This window comes from Wolffia australiana, chromosome 14 (assembly GCF_029677425.1).
Source record: "Wolffia australiana isolate 7733 chromosome 14, ASM2967742v1".
NCBI classification, from domain to species: domain Eukaryota; kingdom Viridiplantae; phylum Streptophyta; class Magnoliopsida; order Alismatales; family Araceae; genus Wolffia; species Wolffia australiana.
Genome location: NC_135848.1, coordinates 15,221,517 through 15,244,327, shown reverse-complemented (window position 1 = coordinate 15,244,327; position 22,811 = coordinate 15,221,517). Strand labels below are relative to the sequence as shown.

At 44.8% G+C, this 22,811-nt stretch overlaps 1 protein-coding gene across 1 annotated transcript in view; it reads right to left on the bottom strand.

The window, feature by feature from the left end:
* AAS (Pyridoxal phosphate (PLP)-dependent transferases superfamily protein) overlaps positions 1-20,590 on the bottom strand; it is a 22,579-nt gene extending 1,989 nt beyond the window's left edge. The window contains exons 1-7 of the mRNA XM_078585692.1: positions 20,465-20,590; positions 20,263-20,383; positions 19,815-19,887; positions 19,442-19,672; positions 4,337-4,500; positions 1,291-1,431; positions 991-1,050 (exon numbers count right to left, since the gene is read on the bottom strand). Of these exons, the coding sequence (XP_078441818.1) occupies positions 991-1,050; positions 1,291-1,431; positions 4,337-4,500; positions 19,442-19,672; positions 19,815-19,887; positions 20,263-20,383; positions 20,465-20,466 (792 nt within the window). The 5' untranslated portion in view covers positions 20,467-20,590. The remainder of the gene's footprint in view (positions 1-990; positions 1,051-1,290; positions 1,432-4,336; positions 4,501-19,441; positions 19,673-19,814; positions 19,888-20,262; positions 20,384-20,464) is intronic.
* Between the last annotated feature and the right edge of the window lie 2,221 nt (positions 20,591-22,811).

Below are 22,811 nucleotides of genomic sequence, written 5' to 3'. Positions count from 1 at the left end.
TATGGCAGTAACCAGTAGGAGGCTGAGATATCACTGTAATGAAATGTAGCAATATCTGAGCCATATATAGAATGTCAGAACTAGGCAGGGTTATTTAATCTAACAGGTAAATTAGTTATCTTGATGGCAATAAGGATCAAGGAAATACCAATTTCAAGGAAGAGAAACAATTGCAAGAAAGGTCAATTATAATGCAGAAAGAAAATTTCCAATTGGATAAGATAACTAATGAACGATAATTAATGAAGGAATCAAGGTTACGACCAGGAGATGGTGTGAGATGATTAACAACCATGAAGAATGACAAACTTTGTGATTCAATCATAAATTTGTGATCATCAAGAAACAAATTGACATACAATTCATGACCTCAGAAATATATGGTAGCAACGATCTTGAATAGGAAAGAAGAATTAAAAGTGATCAAGATTCCAAGAAGAAGATTAAGGAATAGAGGATACACAGTATCGTGAGAAAGAAAAACAAGATTGTAATACAAAGATCTATACTACAATTGTGAGAAGAGATGGAGAGTGAGAGAGATGTCTGATCATTTAGCAAATTGTGAGAAAGAGATGAGAGAGATGATGATTACATTCAGAAAGGCCTAAAGCTATGACTGCAAGGAGATAAGGATGATCAATGATGACCTCAAAATATTATTGACTTGGAAGACAAAAGGGAACAAAACATGAAATAAGATCACAGCCATAAGGAGGGTGAAAGATGGGAAGTCAGAAAGGGAAACACGATCATAAGAGAAAAGAGGAGAAATCCCAATTTTGACAGTTGAAGGCCACAATCATAAGACAAGAATTCCATGAGCATCTTACCACAGGCTCAGCTACCATGTAGAACAAGGAGATTAGGAAACTTAACCATCTGCTCTATCTAATAAAATGAAAGAAAGGGATGTAACCTCTACAAGGGGCTGTAACACGTAATAAGTAAAATAAAGAGAAATAGGTGTAGGGTCCATTGCATACATACCCTGCATATTTTTCCTAAAGCATCGAAGGGATCAACTGCAGCAGATGAGGTGGTTCCAAACTGGAGATTTTAAAACTTCTCTTCAGTCAAAAGGTTCGCAAGTTAAGAAAAGCAGGAAAGAAGAGTTCTTAAGCTTTATCCAAGTTTATAATGTTGGTATTAGACTGTAGATCAAAGAGTCAGAAGTGATGTCATATAGCTGTTCAGAAATATTTTTTATAAAATTTATTTGTGTGCATAAGTAGTAACATAGACTATAAAAGAAACACTTCACAAGATAAAAACGAAATATTTTCTTACTGTGGAACAAAGGAAAAACGGGTGCAAACCAAATGATACGTCCTCCAATATCTTTTCTCTTAGTAAATCCGGATCAAAAGAGTAATTTGAGCTTGAACTTGTTTTGATGACTCTAACATTTTCCGTATAGATTCCTGCAATCTGTCAGACAAACATCCACACATAACTGAAAATGGTTTTTTTCATAGCGACTGCATTAACAACTGACAGAAATACTCACTGCATTGATTGAAATTCCAATTCAATCTGAGATGTTTCCCCTGTTTATGAAACTAGATATGACACTTTCGAAATGGATTGTGATCTATGCCAGCATAGAAGTCAGATAGACAGAAGAAAAGGACGCATTGACGAAAGATATTTTTTGTTTTTCTGCTGTATATACTATTGTACCCAGAACTTTTTTTTTTGAATAATAGATCCAAGATCGTCTAGAATAAGTGAAGGCTTTCTCAAGTTACAAAATTGTTGTTCTGCTATCCATTGCCTTTTTCTTTATGTATCTTTAAGTTTATTTAACTCGTTTTCCTGCTATGTACCTGTAAAGTATCCTTTTATAATCCCATTACATGAGGCTACTGAGGAGTAATTACTGGGTCAGGCCCATTTACAATGTAACCTGTATTTATACAGGCTACGATGAGTTAGGAAGTGATGCTTTTTTCATCTTTGTTTTCTCACAAACCCTAGCCGTCAAGTGCTATTAAAGAGTGAGAAGGAGCGACCGCAGGATTCAACGTGGATCCTGACATGTTCCATGTGGAAGTTCCCGCTATCTCCTCCCTGGGCTGCTATGTTATAACGTTGAATCAGTGCCGTGGACAACTCCTGTGCTATTCCTGGCTTTAGTATCCTGTTTTCCTTCTCTTCTTCCTTCAGGTTGAGAGATGATTAGGACACAAATGAGAAGGGGCAAATACTCTTGACAAATATTGATTCTATTCTCAAAGGATTAATACAATTTTCTGGAATGCATATTGCTGGGTCTGATGAACAGGAGGCTATATGGTATACCCATTAGAATGTTGTAGAGACCTTGGTCCCAATTGAGGAAGAAAGAAAAGAATAAATTTATAGATTGTGAAAAGATGAAGAATTCAGATATTGCAGTGGCAGAGAAGCTCCAGATCGGCACCTGTCACCTCTAGAGGCAGGTGTAGTGACAACGAAGGTTCAGACCAATCTTCTATTAGATAGACGTTTGATCAAGATGATGTAAGGATCATTTCCCGTACCACTCGTCCCTGGCATTACATCTGACATGTTATAATTCAGAGCCCAGTCCCTCGCATTACATCTGTCATTTCATCTGACCTGCTCTATTACAGAGCCCTGTCACTACATCTTCTGACCTGATACCTCTTGAGTGGAGAGCAACGACCAAATGTACCTAATAGGCCTAAATGACAAAAAAATGCCTATATGCTATGATCCTCCTCACTCTCCTAGGGGAGCACCTCCTGTATCTCTCAGCCACTCCATTTGCTCTCCTGTCTCCTTTCTCTTCCCCTTTTCTTGCTGAATCAGTCCTCTCCTTTCACCTCCTGGCCTACTCCAATTCGTCTTCCATGGACAGTTGTCTCCAGCTCTTGGCAGCTGACTTCGTCTCTAGGAAACCCGAGAAGAGCAAACTCAAATCGAACAATGACAGAGATACAACTTGATTCGTATCAACAAAAGATCCCCGATTCCAAATTCAAGAAACACAATAGGTTGCCAATGTTAATCGATAAACTTGATTTGTAGAAAGAATAGAATGAAATAAGAACTGAGATGTAGCGATCTGATATGATTCGCCAACACATATATGTTTTTTTTGAAGAAAACCAACACATATATGTTCAGAAGAAGCCACGGCATCAGGCCCAGTCCAAAAGCCTCGGCCCATCCCGCTGATGATCCCATTTAAGCCCTCTCTCTTGAGAGTAAAAGGCAGGAAAAACATCACTGTGAGTCTTGCCCTCTTCACCTCCTCCCTCTCCCTCAGGTTGTGACCTTCCCTCTCCGTGCCTGCAGGTTGACGCCGCTTCCCTCTGCCTGCCAACGTCCTCCCTTTTGCTGCGATCCTTCGCTACCCTCTCATCTTTCTCTTTCTTCCTCTTCATTCCTGGGAACTTCTCTCCCTCCTTTCCCTCCTAGACCGAACTATCTCATATCATTTGTGGTTGAAGATATTGTTTGCTGAATCGAGAACACCAAGTTACAATTCAAGGAAATTACAGCGTCGTTCGATCCAGTCTCAACACGGGATGTAACAAGATGCTCCTTCCTCCTAGCCAGAGCTTCCCTCCTCTAGTTCAGCAGGCTGACTCCTGCTGCTCCTTCGTTCTATTCGACATAACCATCTGTCTTCAAGATTTCACAACAAAACAAGATGTCATCCCACTCTCCTTTGTGTTATTTATCGGGTTTCATCCCACATAATCAGACGTGGGGTTGACGGCCGGCACTCTTCTTATTTCTTATTTATATTTCCTTGAATAGAACGTATCAGACAGCGAGCTTCTTTCACTAAACAACACTGCTTAAGCACCAGGTTGTTCATGTAGTGTGCTACTAATTTGGCCAGTTAGACTAGAATGGAAAGAAAAGGATATACAGTAGACAATTCATGTTGGGAAAAGAAATACAAAACACAAATGCCCTGGCTGAGACTATTTGAAAGAGAAACATCCTGACACTCATGGCAGAAATAAACCTACTCGGTTGGGGGTATTATCACAATGTTCATCCGGTAAATTGAGGTGTGAAAATGGAAATGAACAAGTGATAAGTAATGGCAAATACAAAAGAAAATAAAATACTGACATTCAATTGATAATATAAGGTTAAACTTACATTTTCATTTTCAATAGGAAAAATAATTTGTATGAATGGGAGTCATAGTTTCCGAAGACGACATTTCGGAAAAACTAAGGTGGGAATAATTTCTGTGCAGAGTGATCTATGAACATCAAAGTGCTTCTAGGAAGAAACCAAGCTGTCCTATTAATTTTGGTTTATGCTTTTCCTTCGTGTCAAATAAATGAAATAAAATCAAACTGACCTGGCATGCTTTCTGCAGTGAAGAATGTGTTTGATCAGATGCATACACTACAAGCTTGCTGACGGAGTTTCTTCCAATGTTTCTCAATGCTTTGTCACGAGCTGCTAGTAGTACCACAAGTACTGCTTCACTTGAAGTTCCCTGGATGACTCCTCCACCCTGCCCTGCCAGATAGTAAAACCAGAAATAAAAAAATCTTTAGTAAAATGATATATAATATAAGACTCAGATTTTTTAGGAAACACAAAATGGATAGTATATAAATGATAAAAGAGAAGCAGAGGAAGAAGAGGTTACAAAGATGGGTCTCTCACTTGGCATAAGCAAGGGGTGATTTTCTTTAGACATACAGAGCTGTTAGATCTTTATTAGGGTAGCATTAGCATAACTTCATAGCCTGAGAAAAAGGGGTCACACAAACAAGTCGACCGTTTGTTGAAATATTAGTTCGTAATGGGCTATTACAATTATATTGTCTAATGGGCCCATATCCTGACCCATTAGATATGACTTATCTCTCTCCTCTATGTGGCTGTATCAAATCCTAACGGAACAAACTTTTCTAAGCCTAAGTTTATTTTTTGTTTCTTCTTACTCCCTCCTCTCTCTCTCGCTCTCTACCCGACGATCAGGTTCTTCACCATATGGTAGGTTCCCTGCCAGGATCATATCATGAAGTGGCCCTGGCAGAATGGATGAAGCCGAGGGGACAAGGGCGAGCAGAGGAGCAGCAGAGTGGACATCGACGGAGGGAATACCGCTCGATGGAGTAGGCGTCACTGAGGGGGAGAAAAACTACCGAGTGGAAACAACTACTTTTGTAAACTCCTGTCCTGCCCTCCAATGAGGAGGGCTACATATTTAAAGGGAAATGCAAGAGGGAATGGAAAAGATGGTATTGCCGCTAGCGGGCTTTGTAGACCATAACACATTTAAGTTGATCATTGTACTTTCGCTGTATTTATTCTCCTGATTATCAAGGGACTGTGGTTCTTTTTTTCAAAAGAAGTGTTCCCAGTCTCTCTTGATCCTTCTTTTTCTTTTTGAAATATTTATTTCTTGATCCTTCTGTTTTTTTCACGTCCCCAATTTTCCATAATATTCAGGCTGAGAATTCAGGATCTAGGAATAAGTTCAACAAACTTGAAGAAGCGAGATTCTGAAAGCAGAAGATGCCTAGACTCTGCTGGATTGACCTGTTCTTCCAAGGAGTCTGCCAAATTGGACTCCTGAAAGTATCTCCATCCCCAGTTTGCTTGCCAATTTCAGAAACAAAAATTACCCCTCCCCCTTACTTGGGGTAGGTCCCTCTTATTTATAGGACCACGAAGTCCCGTCCAATATCAGAAAGGCCGCACGTATCTCCCTCCCTGCACATCTTTTTTATATTTTTTGTGTAGGCTAATATCACATACACATGATATCCTCCCAAATATCTCAAGATCAGTAAGACAATCGCATGAAGCTTTCTACATGATCATCCCTGGATTCTAAACATTCTTGCACCCACATTATACTTAGTCAGCTAATTCGGAAATGTTATTCTTCTCTCCACATATTCCCTTGTCTTGAGATCACTGGTGGATCAGAGTCTTAGCATAGAAACAGGAACTAATGTGAAAAAAGACGTGGTTATTTGCCTCTGCATAGTGACGACCAATAGGTTTATGATGGCAAGCTTCAAATCAGAGTGAAATTTATCAACCACATATATCCCCCTTTGCAAGCACTAGTAACCATTCGTTCAATGAAGAAACAATAGATTAATGAAGTCCGCGTGGAGATCGAGTACAAGATAGGCGGACATGAACAAACTGGTGGAGGTTCAGAAGAAGCTGGCCAAGTCAAATCCCACAGTGGTATGCACTATGGAGGAGTCGGGTGAGCACATCGTCGCCCCCGGAGATCTGCGTCAATGACTCGTAAGAGCATTTCATGGGCGGCGTTGAGATCATTGTCGCAGTCCCTGTGGTGTGGCTGAATTCCAGTGAGCGTCCAAAGAAAGTGCCATTGTCAAAGAGAAAATGTGCTCCCGTTGAAAGGGATTCATCCAGTTCTTCATATCCAAAGAGCTTGAAGAGCTCCTTCCGAAGCACCTCAACTTCTTGAGGGGTCTCGTGAACTCAGACTCTCTGCCACTTAGCATTTCGAGGGAGATACTTCAGCAGCACAGCAACCTAAGACCATCAAGAAGAATCTCATCCGCAATGCCTTCAACATGATCCAATGGCTCGTGGACGAAGACCTTGACAAGGCCACCGCCCACCCGCTCAAGCAAGCCAGACAGAGATGGCGGTAAGAGCAATGAGAAGAAGGATCGGTGAAAAATGTGTCAAAGGAGGAGCTGACTCTCGGGAGGGACACCAAGGCGAAGGAAGTGAATGACTTGCACAAGGAGCTGACCAAGTGGTGGAAGGCAGCATTGGCGAAAAAAAACATGGACTCGGTGAAGACCAGCCACCAGGAAATAACGTGGGAGTCCCAGGAGGACTTAGCATTGGCCCAGGAAATAACCTGGCATTGATCAAGGCTGAGTAACTCGGCATTGGCCGAGGGTTGATCACAACATGCACTGTGGCTTTGGCCACGAGTGTAGAACATGGCAGAAAACCTCAGTGTTGACCTAGAGTTGACCAGGGAAGACCATGGCCGAGTAACTTGGTGTTGACTGAGTGTTGACTGTTTGTTGACTAAGGTAGAGGGGCTTGGCGTTGACCAACTGTTAACTGAGAGAATATTGGAGACACAAAAGAAACCTAAAAACGTTGTGTGCCTTCTATTACTTTGAAAAGGGTTTTATAAAGGTTTTATAAGGGCTAGCAATTGTAACGGCTACTCTTGAGCTGTACGCGATAAAGCATGTGGGCCCCACATGCTAGATAATAATCCCATAACAACCCCCTTCCCTCGAGCAGAGGAATGGATGTCTTGGACACCAGGTCATCATGTTGATCCCTCTGCAAAGCTTTGGTAAGGATGTCAGCCAATTGTTGTTTCGTAGGAATGTAGAAAATGTCGATGACTTGGGAATCAAGTTTGTCTTTGATAAAGTGACGGTTGATATCCTTGTGTTTGGTGCAAACATGTTGGACTGGATCATGGGCCAGGCTGATAGCAGATTTATTGTCACAATGAAGTAGTGTAAGTTGGCTAGGCGAGAAACCTAGCTTCTGGAGGACGCCTCAAATCCAGAGTGCTTCACAGATGCCCTTACTAAGGGCTCGGAATTCCGCTTCAGTACTGGATAAAAACACGACGTTCTGCTTCTTGCTGCACCATGTGACTAAGTTACAGCATAGGAAAGAGCAGTACCAAGTGGTAGACTTGCGATCAACCTGCGAGCCAGCATAATTAGAGTCAGTATACAGTTTGAGTTGCGAGGACATACCCAATCGCTCCCTTTAGGTAACGTAAGATCAAGTGTGCAGCCTGCAAATGAGATATTTTAGGGTGATGCATAAACTGGCTAAGGACATTGACGGCATAGGAAATGTCGAGGCGAATATGAGCCAGATAAATTAGTTTGCCAATGAGACGCTGATAAGTTAGAGAGTCAATGTTTGGTTCATTATTGTCTTGTTTAAGTTAAAGATTTGCTTCCATCGGTGTAGATATTGGCATAGCAGATAGCCGGTTTCATCAAGAAGATCATATATATAACTGGATGAAAGACTGACTTCTATGCTTAAGAAGTATTTGAGTGGACCCAGACTTTTAATGTCGAATTGGTCGCTGAGTTGTTGGTTTAATGTTGTAATCCCTTGAGAGGAGTTTCCGGTGATGATAATATCATCAACATAGACAATGAGGATCACAATAGAGTCCGGAGTTACCTATCGAAAGAAAAGAGTTTGATCCCCATTCGATTGTTTTTTTTTTTTTTGAAAAAAAAGTAGGGCAGACCACCCGGAAACCGGTGGTCCACGTATTCCATTAAAAATAGGAAGAATATGTACACATCATATACAGATATGGCCATTTAAGGCCTTCACTCTATCCCCCCAACCCCCAAAAAGATAATAGAGCCGCAACGTCTGAGATGACGTTTTCAACCGATGCCGTCCTTCCCTTGAACACCACATCATTTTGATGCATCCATATCGCCCAAAGTGTTGCTAGTATTCTCCCCCATTGCGCTCTGTTCTGGTATCTACCAGTCGTGAGTGATGCCCAAAAATCGGTGCCTGAGGATATATTTGTTAAGGATTGATGCACTAACCATGGGCCTAAGGCCATGTAATTGTAATAGAACTATTAGGATATTTAATAAAAGAACTAATGACCTTAGGATGCTGCTAATGGACCTCTGACAGGCCCATTAGCAGCCCAGTAATGGCCCACTATGGGCCCACTAAGGGCCCACTGAATATCGGGCCCAATCAGGGCCTGATATATTCTGGGCCTGTTCTGGACAGGCCCAGCGTCTAACGGCTAGTTTTTAACTAGCCGTTGGACCCTCCAACGGTCACTTTTCAAAAGTAACCGTTGGAGGGTTACTTGTTTAACAAGTAAGGAATTACTTGTTAAACAAGTAACTCTGTCTGAAAGGGCTTTTTCGCCCTGGATTAATTCTGTATATAAGGGGAACTATGATGCAGTAATAGACATCTTTTTTCTTGCCCCAATCTTGTGCACTCTCTCTCTCTATCTACTTTCTCTCTCCTCGGATTACCATTTTCACAATATTCATCCCCGAGATCTGTTGTGATGCCCATACTCCCCTGGCAATAGGACATGCGAAAAAAAGGTGTGAGCAGTCTTCATCGCCCTCGCCACACAGAGGACACGAGACGGCCTCTGCTGGTGCCCATCACCTGCGGTAGACCCGTGTGACCAGTCTTCTCCTCCTCAGCAACCAACCGAAAAGTCTCACCTTTAGGGGGAGTTTTTGCTTCATTATGATATGGCATGTATTCTGGTTGAGATGTCTTCTCTCGCTTCCCCTCGGATTTTCAAGTATGCGTCCTTTACTGAGAAAGGCGGCCCCCCCCATACCCACCCATCTCGGGAGACTCCCGAGGGTTTGAGAGGTAGGATGGTCTCATGCATCCCAACAGCTCCCCGAAACGATCCTCCGATAAAGTCCCAGGAAGGTTAGGGACCTAAGCCCCTTCCCAACATTCACTGACGGCGACATTGGGGTTCCTTGCCAGCGCAAAAAGTCTTGGAAACTGTATCTTCAGGGGTCCATACTTTGTCCAGTTATCAATCCAAAATCGGAATCCTCCCCCGTCTCCCAACCTTGGGGTCAAAAAATCCCATATGTGAGGAATGGTTTGATGCAGACTACGCCAAAAAGGGGATTCCCCCCTCCTGTGTGCACATCCCCTCTCCCAATTCAACAACGGATCATATACGTCTCTTAGCACCTTGAAGGCTAGCCCCTCCATTGATTACACCATTCGTTCAACCCATTTAGCAAGCAATGCGAGGTTCATAGATTGCAAGTGGAGAATACCCAGTCCTCCCTGTTTCATGGGTCGGCAGACCACATCCCAGGCTACCATGGGTATCCCGCTACCTCCTCCATTCCCTCCCCAAAAAAATCGTCTCATTAATCCTTCGAGTCGTTTGGCCACCCCTACCGGCACCTTAAACAGCGAGAGGTAGAAAATAGGGATAGCGGAGAGCACCGATCTCAAGAGTACCATACGACCCCCTCGTGATAGTACCTGCTTTTCCAGCCCTCCAACCTCCGCTCCACCTTATCGATCACTGGTTGCCATTCTGCGGTTAAGAGCCGTCTCCCCGTGAGAGAGAGCCCCAAATATCTCATCGAAAGAGAGCCTCGGGGTGTACCTAGCACGCGGGCTCATAGAGTCTCCTCCTCCGAGGATAGGCCGAACCCCACGAACGCTGACTTTTCCCGGTTGAGACATAGTCCCGAGAAATCCGCAAACAACTCCAGCAGGGACGATACAGTGTGAGCTTCTGTTACCGAACCTTCCATAGAGAATGTTGTATCATCTGCATATTGGAGCAATGGGATGCCCCCCGGATAGCTCACTGTGTGAAATCCTCGTAAAAAGCCTTGCTCACATGCCTTAAGGGTACAACTGGCCAATGTGTCTACCGCAAGGACAAACAGCAGTGGTGCTAAAGGGCAACCCTGCCTGACTCCTCTCCATGGGTGGATCCACCCTCCTTCCGCCCGGCCATTGACAAAGACCGAGAAAGAGTGGGATGTAACACACTGTCGTACCCAGGTCACCCACATCTTAGGAAATCCCCTCTTTCTCATGACGGAACATAGGAATTTCCAATCGAGGGAGTCGTAAGCTTTCGCGAAGTCCACCTTCCAAATAAAGCCCTTTGTCCCCGTTCTCTTCCATGTTGATACCATCTCCCCTACCACCACCGCGCTCTCCTGCAATTGCCTACTTGGGATGAAGGCCGATTGGAATGGACCGATTAGACCCCCGATTATCACCCTCAAACGATTAGCCATCACCTTGGCAATGATGAGATAGATGGAATTCGACAAAGCAATGGGTCTGAAATCCCCCACATTCACTGCCCCCGTGCACTTGGGCTGCAGAAATAAGTATGACCGATTAAGTCTTTCCAGGCCAAACTTGCCCCTCTGGAACTCGTTCAAGGTATCCATCACGTCAGGGCCGACAACTTCCCAGAATTTGCTGAAGAAAAATACTGGGAAGCCGTCAGGGCCCGGAGCTCCCTCTCCATTCAAACCCTTGATCGCCGCCCTCACCTCCTCCGCACTAAAAGTTCTCGCTAACTCATCCTGTTGTGCTTGTGATAATCGGGATACCCCCCGACCCTCCCATCGCCACTGGTTTCGGGGTCCTCGCTTAGTTACTGTTTGGAAATGGCCCGCTAGTGCTGCTCCCACCGCTTGAGCCCCTACAAACTCTTGATCCCCCACTTTCACTGTGGAGATGTGATTTGACCTCCGCCTTCCATTCGCCACCATATGGAAGAACCGAGTGTTGGCATCTCCCTCCCTCAGCCAAATCTGTCGCGATCTTTGCCTCCAATCCATCTCAAGCTTCTTATCCTCCTCCACCACCTCTCGACATGTTTTCCTTTCCTTGATTTCGTCTTCTAACAGGCATCTTGTATCTTCAATGGCGTCCAAATGCTGGACCCTCAATAAGGCTTCATCCCCTCTTCAGTGTCTTCCCTCTCGAATCTGTCTCTTCTCCCCGATGAGGTAATGACGCAGGCCCGCCAGCTTGGTGGCCAGCCTCATCATGGCTGAGTCCTGTGAAGAGTGAACCATCCACCATGCTATCACCTTCTCTCTGAAGCCTCTCTCGCGTAGCCACAATCGGTCCAATTTGAAGTAGGTGGGTCTAACCTGCCCAACGTTATCCTGCCATATAATTGGGGCATGATCAGATAAAGGTCTGTGGAGAGCTCGTACATCTGCTAATGGATCTGCCTCCAATAGGTCGAACCAACACAGGAATCGGTCCAAGCGGGAGAGCGTGGTAGGACCTCTCGTACTACGCCATGTGTAGTTGCAATTCATCGGTCCCATTTCTTGCAGTCCCGCCCCCGAGATGAATGCCCAGAACGCCTCAGATCCTGGGTCCTGCCCTCCCAAGCCATTCGGTCTATCGCTCGACTCCAGAGTGACGTTAAAATCCCCGCCAAACAGCATTGGGGACCCCTGAAAGAGGGAGGTGACTACCTCCAATTCCTCCAACAATCCGTGACGTCGGGCTGCAATGACCGGACCATATACCGATGCCACCATGCATTGAAATCCGTTGCTTGTTCTCCGTAGTTTTATAGCCACCATGTCACCGTCACCGTTAAAGGATGCCCGCCTTGGAGCTCGGAACTTGACGTAATCCCAACTCGTCGGCCCTGCACGTACAGTTCACCTAGGACACACACATCACATAGTTACATTCACCTAGTGATTTTATTTGTTGGACAAAGTCACTGACGACGTCCGACATCAGTGGGCTAGTTCCACAATTCTTACGTTAAGTTGACCCAGTCTTTAAGGAGGTTTGAATGGGCTTCTAGAGTGGGATTCTTGAATATTGGGCATCTTCTTATTATAAATTAGATGGCTTAGTTTTCTGCTTTCTTCCCATTTGTATCCGAAATCCACCATTGTATTTACCTAAGTCATGTTTCTTCAAATAAAACTCCAAGAAGATGTGAGAAATCCACTTGACTCTAAGGAGTCAAGTGGGGTTAGTTTCAAAAAATCAATAACATACATATAAAAATAGAGCTTTGAAAAATAAATCATAAATTTCTTACTTTATTCTTAAATGGTGAGTACTGCTAGTGCAAATCTATAAATATATGGTAAAAAATAAGTAGAAAAGCATATATTTATTGATCAAATTTAATGTTATCAGATTTCTCCTCTCATCTCATGATATTACATACCTCATTTCTCAAAAAATCTCATCTCATGATATTTCCTCCTACATCATCTTACACCCTTACTCTGTGATATCTCTCTTCATGCGGTATCTCTCCCTCATCATCTCGCGTTGAATATCCTCCCATATCATCTCTTGTTGTCATCTCATTTCGTCATCTCATTTCATGATATCTCTCTCATTTCCTGACATGTCATCTCACTTAATCTCATCTCATGATATCTCATGACCTACCTTGTTTCGACTTATCTCTCATCTCCTGTCAGCTAGTCTCTTTTATCTTATGTCATCTTGTCACATCTGTTTACGTTTTCCCTTGATCTCTCCCATCTCATAATAAATCATACGACCCTTCCTTAGCAAAGGTCTTCCTGTTCCATGCCACTAGTAAGCCCCCTGATCTGCCAGTGGCATTTACGGCCACAACACCCTCTAGAGAACCCCTTCCCACCGAGTTCCATACCTTAGTGTCCTATCTCTCCAACATCATCTCTTGTAGGCACACCACATCCCGCTCCCCATTGACGCAAATAGCTGCCCACAACTCCCCGCCTCCCTTCATCCCGCAGTCCGTGTATATTCCACGATAGACACTTCATTGATGATCCGATGCTTGCCCCCCTTGCACCCTCTCCGGGGTTACTCCCACCTCCTCGGCCAACTCCGCCATCGTCGGATGTGTGCCATGGACCTCCTCCGTCACCGCGTCCTCTGTGGCTAAAGGACTCTGCAGCCTCTTCCCCGCTGTTTTTCTGGTCTCTTGGCGCAGCCCCATGTGGCTTTCGACGAGCTGCCATCTTCTATGATCGTCCGTCAGCGATTAGGCGTATCTGACCGTTGTGTCCGGACACCACCCAGGTCTTCTTACCGTCCTCCTCCGTACGCGCAAATTTTCCCCTCCGGTAAACAACTCCCTTAAACCGGCGGAGGTCGTCATTAGTTATCTGTCTCACCCTTTTCCTCCCTGGGTTTTGATCTTCGAGAATTTGGTGGACATTATCCTCCATGGTCGAGGCCGGCAGGATGGCCGATGATGTGGCCTCCACGTGGACCGGGGCCCCACTCGCCCCATCCTGTGCGTCTTCCTCCATTGAAGCTCCGTCCTCAGGCACTCCCGTGGGAGAATCACCCTTCCCCGCCACTGCCTCCCGATGGACATCTGGTCTTCCGAACTCTCCTGGCGCGGCTGGAGGGATCTTGGCCCTTATCCTGCCTTTGAATGCCCATGCGTATCCCTGACCCCAGACTGACTCAGGCAGCTCCTCCCCTTCTATCACTTCGACCTCTAACAGCACCACATTTGGGTCCCCGAATTCTAACCCTGTCAAGATGATGCTTTTAAGTTGGCCGAAAGAGGCGACCAGGTTTGCTAATGTCATCTCATGCACCAATGGGACCCCGTGCACCTCCACTAGTATCCCCATCCTTTTAACTCCTTCAGCCCCATCAGAAGGGAGGACTCGCCGCCACCTCACCTCCGTGGTATCAGTGACCCATTGCTTCCATCCACATACCGCGACATGTGCGGCCAATGAGGCCCCTCGAAGGAGCAAGGAATGTGCACCTATCCTTTGCACCTCCGCCTGATCCAACTGAGGGAATTTCTGCCATAAGCCGGCGCGAACATTCTCGACATCGGGATGGACCCCGAACACATCGCCCACCAAGCACTTTTGGAGGATGCTGGAACATGTGTCATCTCCGTCTACTTCTCCTTGGACCATTTGTTGACCTGGGCTTCGGACGGGATGTCCCACTTGCGCCTGGCGATTGCTCCCTTTCCCTCCCCCTTGACGGCACTCATATTGACGGTGCCCTGTCTTTCTGCAACGGCGGCAAACCACCGGATCCCGACAGAGGCGCGCGTGGTGGCTCGACGATAAACACCTGAAGCATATGTTCTTCTCCCCGGATGGCCTCTGAGGGACATGCTGGCCCCTCTTTGCCCGACGGGATCTCACCTCCACCCAGCCGTCGTTGTCTCCTACCTCCGCGTCCCTGGCTTCCTTTCCCGTCCTGCAATTCCAGCTTGCTCCTGGCGCGGCTCTATCCGCGGCAGCGAAAATATGGTCCTCTTGAGCTTCCCCATCCTTGTTTGTGTGCCGGGGGGGACGGTGCTCTCTTGGTGGCGCCCCCCTTTTCTCCATTTTGTGTGGTGTGGGGCCTCTTTTCGCTTGCCCCTTCTGGATGACCCTGCTCCCCCTATCCCGGAGCTCTGGCCCTTCCCCAAGATGTGCATACATGGGTCTCTCACCCGTATCATTCTCCATTCCCATCATCCGAGTGCTGCCATCTTGTCCATCCCGGCGGATCAGGTTCTGTTCCGGCTCTGCTAAGACTTGGGATGACCCCCTTCAAGCGCCCCCTTGGTCTTCAAGACCTCCCCCCACCCCCTCCCTCCATGTGGAGGTGTGTGGGGCCCTTTCACCTTGGGCACGGTGGGACCCTCCCCCATGGCCGCAGTGGAGCCTGTCGTCTGGATGCCACTGTAATGGTCGGTAGCCGTAACTCCAAGAACTTTGTCACAGTGGTCCCCGGGTGCCCTGTCGGGGGTCCTCCCATCGGAAATCGCCGCCTGCACAATCCCGCAGGAATCTTGCCCTGTCGAGGATATGGGGTGATCTTCTTTGCTGGTCCAGAGGAGATCTCCCGCTTGCTTGGTTGAAGGCCTGAAATTCGTCGCGGTGCCCTCCAACACGTCTGGATGTGAGGCCACCAACCCCCCCAGAAAGAGCTTTACGGTATGTTTCCCACAATCTATTTCCTCCCGGATGAACGTGTCAGGGTCCCCTTTCGACACATCCACGCTGAGCCGCGGCATGTCTTTTCCCATCGAGTCGCTCATCTCGTCCGACACGACCGTATCGTTCCTCGTCGTACAACCCCTTGGCGTAGAACCTGGTGCCCATGGGAGCTAACACGCCCGACGTCGGGAAAAAAAAAATTTTTTTTTTCCCGACCGGGCTGGTCGAGCTCCGCCGGTCAAGCTCCAACGGGGAGTTCGACGATCGCAGACGGTCACTCTCGAGAGATCTCCGGCGGTCTAGCTACCCTTGCTCCGACGATCCCCGACGGACGAGTTTCTCCGATGGTCGAGCTCCCCATGCTCCGACGATCCCCAACGGACGAGTTTCTCCGATGGTCGAGCTCCCCATGCTCCGACGATCTCCGATGGTCGACCTTTGACGGTCGGACCCTCTCCTCTGTCAAGGCGGTCGATCTCCGATGGTCTCCGACGACCTTCTCCACGACGATCTCTGACGATCTTCTCCCCGACGATCTCCGACGGTCAATCTTTTCCCCTTCTCCCCTCTCCGACCTTCTTTGACGGTCGGACCTTCTCCCCTGTCGAGCTCCGACCTGCCTCGACGGTCGGCCTTCTTTCACTGCCATTCTCCCCGCCGATTCGCCACCGTTCTCCCTCACAGGTTCTCCCTCACCGCCTTCTTTCACTGCCGTTCGCCCTTCTCCCCTGTCGAGCTCTGACCTGCCCCGACAATCGGCCTACTTCCACTGCCGTTCTGCCCGCCGATTCGCCGCCGTTCTCCCTCGCAGCCTTCTTTCACTGCCGTTTTCCCTTCTCCCCTGTCGAGCTCCGACCTGCCCCGACAGTCGGCCTTCTTTCACTGCCGTTCTCCCCGCCGATTCACCGCCGTTCTCCCGCACCGCCTTCTTTCACTGCGGTCCCCATTCGATTGTTGATACTTAAGTTGTTTCGTGGCCTGGGTAAACCGCTCAAACCATGCACAAGGAGACTGTTTGAGTCCATATAGGGCCTTAAGAAAAAACTACATAAAGAGTAGACAGTAGAATTTTTAACCCTTACCACTTTCCTCACATATGGTTTATCCAAACCCAAACTCGCAAGAACAGAGGATACCTCAAATTGTCCTCCTTGCGCTTTTTCAGAGAAATGTCCAGGTGTAACAATTTTGAGGAGTCTAGCTAACAAGTCTGCACAGCTTTCTCTTTCCCTCACCTTATCTGTTGATGCATGATTTCAACGTGGTCATCATCTGGGACTATTTCTCTCCCTTTGATCTTTTGAGAACAGAAATCTTCTTTGTTGGAAAAGGAGATTGATTTAGACAGCATCCGAATAGGATTGTCCCTGATCCAACTGGCTTTCATAACCACCTAGTTGGGATCTGATACGGTTCCCATTAGAGTATATGAGAAAAGGAAAAGAAGCGGGAGCCAAATAAATAATGTTGACCAGTCAACAGGCACCAGGGGACCTGATGGCCCATGTGATGCTGACGTGGCCACTAACTCCCATTCTTGACTGGCAGTTGTAAGGGAATAAAGGATGCCTATAAATAAGAAGTGAGACCTCCAAGAAAGGAGCAGTTGGCAGTTGTGGGCGATCTTGGAGACACCAGCTGTATGCGGCAAGGGTCTTCTGGGGCGTTCATACCAACAAAGGGTGCTAGCAACAGGAGGATCCGCATCCACAGGGAATTCTGAAGAAGGATTTGACTGTGGAATTGTGACATGACATTTGTAAATTGAATTTATTGATCTTTTTCTTACCAATTCGATACAGATAGTATCAGGCTCTTGATCTAGGCTTGACAAAGCTCATTTTTGCTTGTATCACATAGTCGGGTGAAATCCGTGCATACATTACAAAACGTGAACCAATACTCCCATATTTATTTCACCTTAAGTAAAAAATCTGACTTTCTGGATGTCATATGCACGATATTAACAAACTTCTGCCTTGATAAGTTCTACAGTGAACTCATCATCAACAACTGGAATGAGAAAATGGTTTGGAACCTTGATTTCGTTGAGGATACGAATATTGAACATCAGCAAAGCCGGACAGGCACTAGGGCTGTAGAAGGTTGGATAGGGCCTGATGTGAGTTGTTTTTTGACCAAGCACTCCAATTCAATGTTTTGGTGGTACAGATGGCTGTTGATGGATCCCAACCTGGGTCGGAAGGTGACCATGTGATCACAGGTACAGTTTGGCGGTCCCGGTCTAGTCTGGGTTTTTAGTAAAGACCTAAACCTTACCTAAACTTCGGTACGGCTCCGGTCCATTCTTATTCGGTCCTAGTCCGGTCCGGAGTGGTCCCCATCTGGTCAAGTTGACGACTCAATGTTAAAGTTAAAGTCAAAGTGGAAAATTTATGTTCATAGCAATCTTAAATATCCTCTACATTAAGTGGGTGCCCACAGATGGTCAAATATATGGCGTCTACGCTGAGCTCAATAAAAACATCTCCGTTGAGTTGGATTTGATATTTTTTAGAGTTTTACAAAAAATATTAAAATAAATATTTGATAATTGATACGATCCTCTACCCCCAAAGGGTATCTTAGGAATTTAACCCATTTCATGTTTAGGGTAGATCGCTTTTCTTATAAGTATGTGTAGCCCTCCCTTGAGGAGGGCAGTCAAGACTTATGGTAAGATCGGACTCTTGGCTCACTATCTCGATCCTCCTCGTCTCGGTCCCGTCCCCTTGACCGTCCAGCGATCCCCTACCCCCATGATCGTCTCACCGGATCTTCAGCCGGCTCCCCTCCGATCCGATCCCTACCCCTGCCATTCGGTTCCCTTCTAGTCTCCGGCGATCCCCGTCCCTGCAATCGTCAACCCTTCACCGCGTCATCAGGCGGCTCGTCCTCGGTCGATCCCTGTCCCCATCTGTTCGACCTTTCTCTTCATTCCCGTTTCGACTCTCCTACCCTGGGAATGTCTATCTCGCATCGCCCTCCAACCTCCTCCTGATACGAACCTAGATCAAGGTTCGTATCAATAATCTACTTTCGGTTCCGGACCTTTTTATCCCTTGAACCTAAACCTGTTAGACCAACTGGTCCACCCTCAAATGGCAAACCTATGGTCGCGGTTCGTTCCAATCAAACCTGTCCTCCGTCCTAAATGTCCAACCCTAATCATAGGGATACGATTGTTTCCCTTTAAATTGTTGCATTTGGGTAGAAGGGCTGCATTCGACATGGACTTCTGCAAAATCCCGGATTTAAATCATGTGCATGTTTCAATCTTGAGTTTGACCAGAGAGGGAATGAGTATCGCGGGATTCGCGGGATTCAACTCACCAATTGATAAAGGTTTGGATAGCTTTTTAGAATGTTTTTGTATTTCACCCTTAACTATTAAAGAGATTTTCTCAGTGCATCTCATCAAACACAATTATAAAGTCAAAAGCTCAGTGTCATCACCGAAGTGATATTTTCGTTAATTCTTCTCAGACCTTTATCAATGAGGTTAAAAAAGTGCTTGTCAGCAGAAGCCCTACTGTCCCTACATTTATGTGTAGTTTATTGTTTTTCTATACATCTGTAAATGTGGGCCGCAGATATAAGAGACCCACTAATCCGCTAGCGCACTTATATGGGGCCGGCCCATTTACGTGTAAGTCTCTGGGTTTTAAACCAAAGAAACCCTAGTAATGAAGTATGAATGTTTTTGTTCTCATCTCTCGTTCTGACTGGCGGCTAGGTCAACAGCCGACCAGCCATGGAGCTAGCTGATAGTGCTGACAAAAGAATCTGGGAAAGGAAAGAATCAGGTCCGAATTTCCACGAAAAAAGTCAGTGAAAAATATCATAGAATGAAGATTTTGTGGAGATCTTGAGAATCCATGCAAAAGATATGAGATTCATGCATAGGCACCACAGAATTTTCTATCTTGTGTTGGAACCGGAAATGTCAAAAATAAAACTAAGAACAGTGACACCTGGAACAAAAATACCTGACGATAGAAACTGTGTAGGAAGTTTCAAGATTTTCGCAAGCCAGTCCAACACTATCACTTCGAGCTCTGTCGCAGCAGGAGATGCTATCCAGCTGAAACCCACAACATTGAAGCCAGACATTACCATTTCCCCTAGAAACCCCGCAGTGCTGCTATTGCTTGGGTAGTAAGCAAAAAATCCAGGGCTTTGCCAATGTGCAAGTCCAGGGATAATTTTTTCTCGAATATCTGCATCTCAAATAATGCATTGTCAACATTGAGTGGGTACGGATGCAAGAATGGAAAGTCAAAAAATGTTTCACAGATATGTATACATGATCTGATACTAAAATAAGAAACAATTAACAAAATGAACGATGTAACCATTTACCATTGAGGACATCTTCAAACTTCTCCGGAGAGGTAGGGGCTGAATCAGGTAAGAGCTCACGCAGATACCCAGGCTGCATGCGAGATTTATGATTTAATGGTTGACAACTACCGACAAGAAATTGAGATATTTGACTCGTTTTTGCTTTTGCTGACAGATGAAATAGAAAATTTATTTCCGAACAGAAAAAATTCGTAGGAGCAGAAAACGAATACTAGAAAGTTAAAAGGCTCGAATGTCTCCGAAAATTAGAGAGTAAGATTAAAGCTGTGTCAATGAACAGCTTACACTAAAGTAATCTGACTCTACCAGACGAAACTCGGCAAATATACAGAGGGAATGAGTAAAAGGCAAAATATGAACTTATTCAGCAAGACCGGCGCGCTTAGAAGCGCATCTTTTCAGCATAAATCATAATTAAATCTAAGCGACTCCTCGCGAAAAATACCTTTACTTGGCTGAGAACGGGAAAGCTCTCGATATTATTGTAATAATCGGCGATGAAGTCAACCATCTGGTGGCCATACTCCCTGAGCTGTTCTGCGTCCATCGGCTTCAGATCACTATCCCTGAGAGACAGAAGATCAGCTACGCTGTCAGCTTTACACATCGCGAGAATGATCTAGGTTAATGCAAACAAGCGCACTCACATCGTTGGGCGGATCGATTCCCTCGTGTTTTAGTTGTTCTCTGATCGCCTTGTTCTACTCCAATGGCGAGCAAGAGAGACTCTGACAGCCAGTGACGCAGAGAAAGTATGTCTCCGTGCACGATTGTAATATTTATGCATATAGATAAATCGGGATTATCTTTTTCTGCTTCTACGAGTTTTGTTCATAAAAATCGAAATCTGAAAACCGAAATTGGGATTATTTATTTCGGTTGTCCGTCAATCTAATTTTGAAAACTAAATTCGAAAAATCTCTCTAAATTAATCAGCCAAATTCTGAAAACGAAATTGGGATTTACCTATTTATGTTTCTTTCTAAATCTTAAAGTTCGCAATCGGATGTATAAGTCATCATTTTATCTGTCTAGTTTGGAAAATTAGATTATGATTCTTAACGTATTGAACCAGAGAATCATGATTTAATTGGGTTTTTTTAGCTGAAGCAAATTAAATAAAAAAACCAGATATTTCAATGGGATTGTCTTACTGTCGCAGATTCACGAAATTACGATTTATCTTATTGGAAAAAAATAATAATAATACAAAAAAGAAGAATAAGAAATACTACTAATAAGAAATGAGACGAAGAGAAATAACAGAAGATTAGATGAATAATAAGAAATAGAATACTAATGGAAAGAAGAAGAAGAAAGCCAACAAGGAGATGAAGAAAATAATAAGAAAGTATAAGAAGAATCATACGATAAAAAATAATATTAAAAATTAATTATCAAATTTAAAATCTTCCATCAACCAAGAAGAAGGGCGAGAATAAGACAACAAAGAATAGCAAGCAGAATATGACAGAGAGATTGAACGGGAAGAAGATTAAAATATTAAATAGTTGGATTTAAAATTATCCATTGATCAATAAGAGTGATGATAATAAGATGAAGCATAATAAGTATAAGAGGAAGAAGGGATGAAGAAAAAGAAGAAAATATAATAAAAATTTTAAAAGAAGATGACAGAGAGATTGAATTAAATATTGTCCATTGATCAAGAACGAGAATGAGAAAAATAGGCTGAAGACGAATAGGAAGAGGAATAAAATAATAAGAAGATGAAGATGATTAAAAGTCTGCATATGGTGGTTAAAAAATGCCGCTAACTACAAAAAATAAAAGAATAAAAAATAAAGCTGAATTAAAAACATCAATAATTTTTACCACGACTTAAAAATACTAATCAATTCAGACATCAACATTCTATGAAAAGGAACACAAATGAGCAGAAGAATAATAAGAGGAATCGCGACTAACAATTGAAAATCGGCCATGTAAAACGTGGTTTCCATGTAGTGTAAGCATGTTAATCTATTCAAAATCGATATTTAAAATAATGAATGAAAAGTACCTTTTGGGGAACTTGTTCCACCCTTTACCTGCTGTCGTTGAGATCGTTCTGAAGCCGTTCACCTGTCCGGCCTCTAGAAGTACCCTTGCAATCACTTGGCGCTTGGATCTCCACCTCTTCTTCTTCAACTCTCCTTAAAAATCTTGAAGATCTTCTCACCATGAAGACACTCTCCTTGGTCGAGTGGAGAAGAGAACAGAGTGGAAAGGGGGAGGGGGTTAAGTCAACGTATAAAATAATTATTCTATATCAACATATAGAATAATTAACAAAGGATCGATTTAACCCAATAGATAGGTTATGTCTACAGCTCGTGGGTTGCCAAGCTACACCTCGTGCTCTAGAGGATAATGAGTAGTGTTTGAACTCTCTCATGGAACCTTACCATCATCGGTTACCGTATATGTATAATCCATCATCCACACGAGACTCTCAAACAACTTAGGGTATGGTTTATCGTCAAACCCTAATCCGTCATCCGACTAGCACTGATGCGCAACGGGGATCATTGGAGAATGCCTTATCCAATATCCTCACTACCTTGTCTAGGGATTTTCTCCATTGTCTTCCTCGAGTCAATGTCATCTCATACCAAGGGTGGATGATCCCGTCTTGACCACTTAATCACCTTTGTGAGCTTCTTACTACATCCGAGCTATGACTTGTTTGAACCCCATGATTAGAGGCTCATAAGTCGTAGTTAAAATGTAGTCGTCTATTCACGAGATGTCCTCAGTGTCTCAGGTTAGTGGATCACTTATACAATCGTGACATGAATCGACATGATTGATGTTTAGGTATAATACCATTCAGGGATTCATATGGATCAATTCAATGAACTCTTTCTCCAAAGAGCATCCACTATCTATCCTCAGTGTCGCCACACTAATAGCCACAGGATCAACTATACGTATCATATAAGTACGATTAGTTAGTGATATTCTAACCGGATAATTTGATGTCCATCTCGA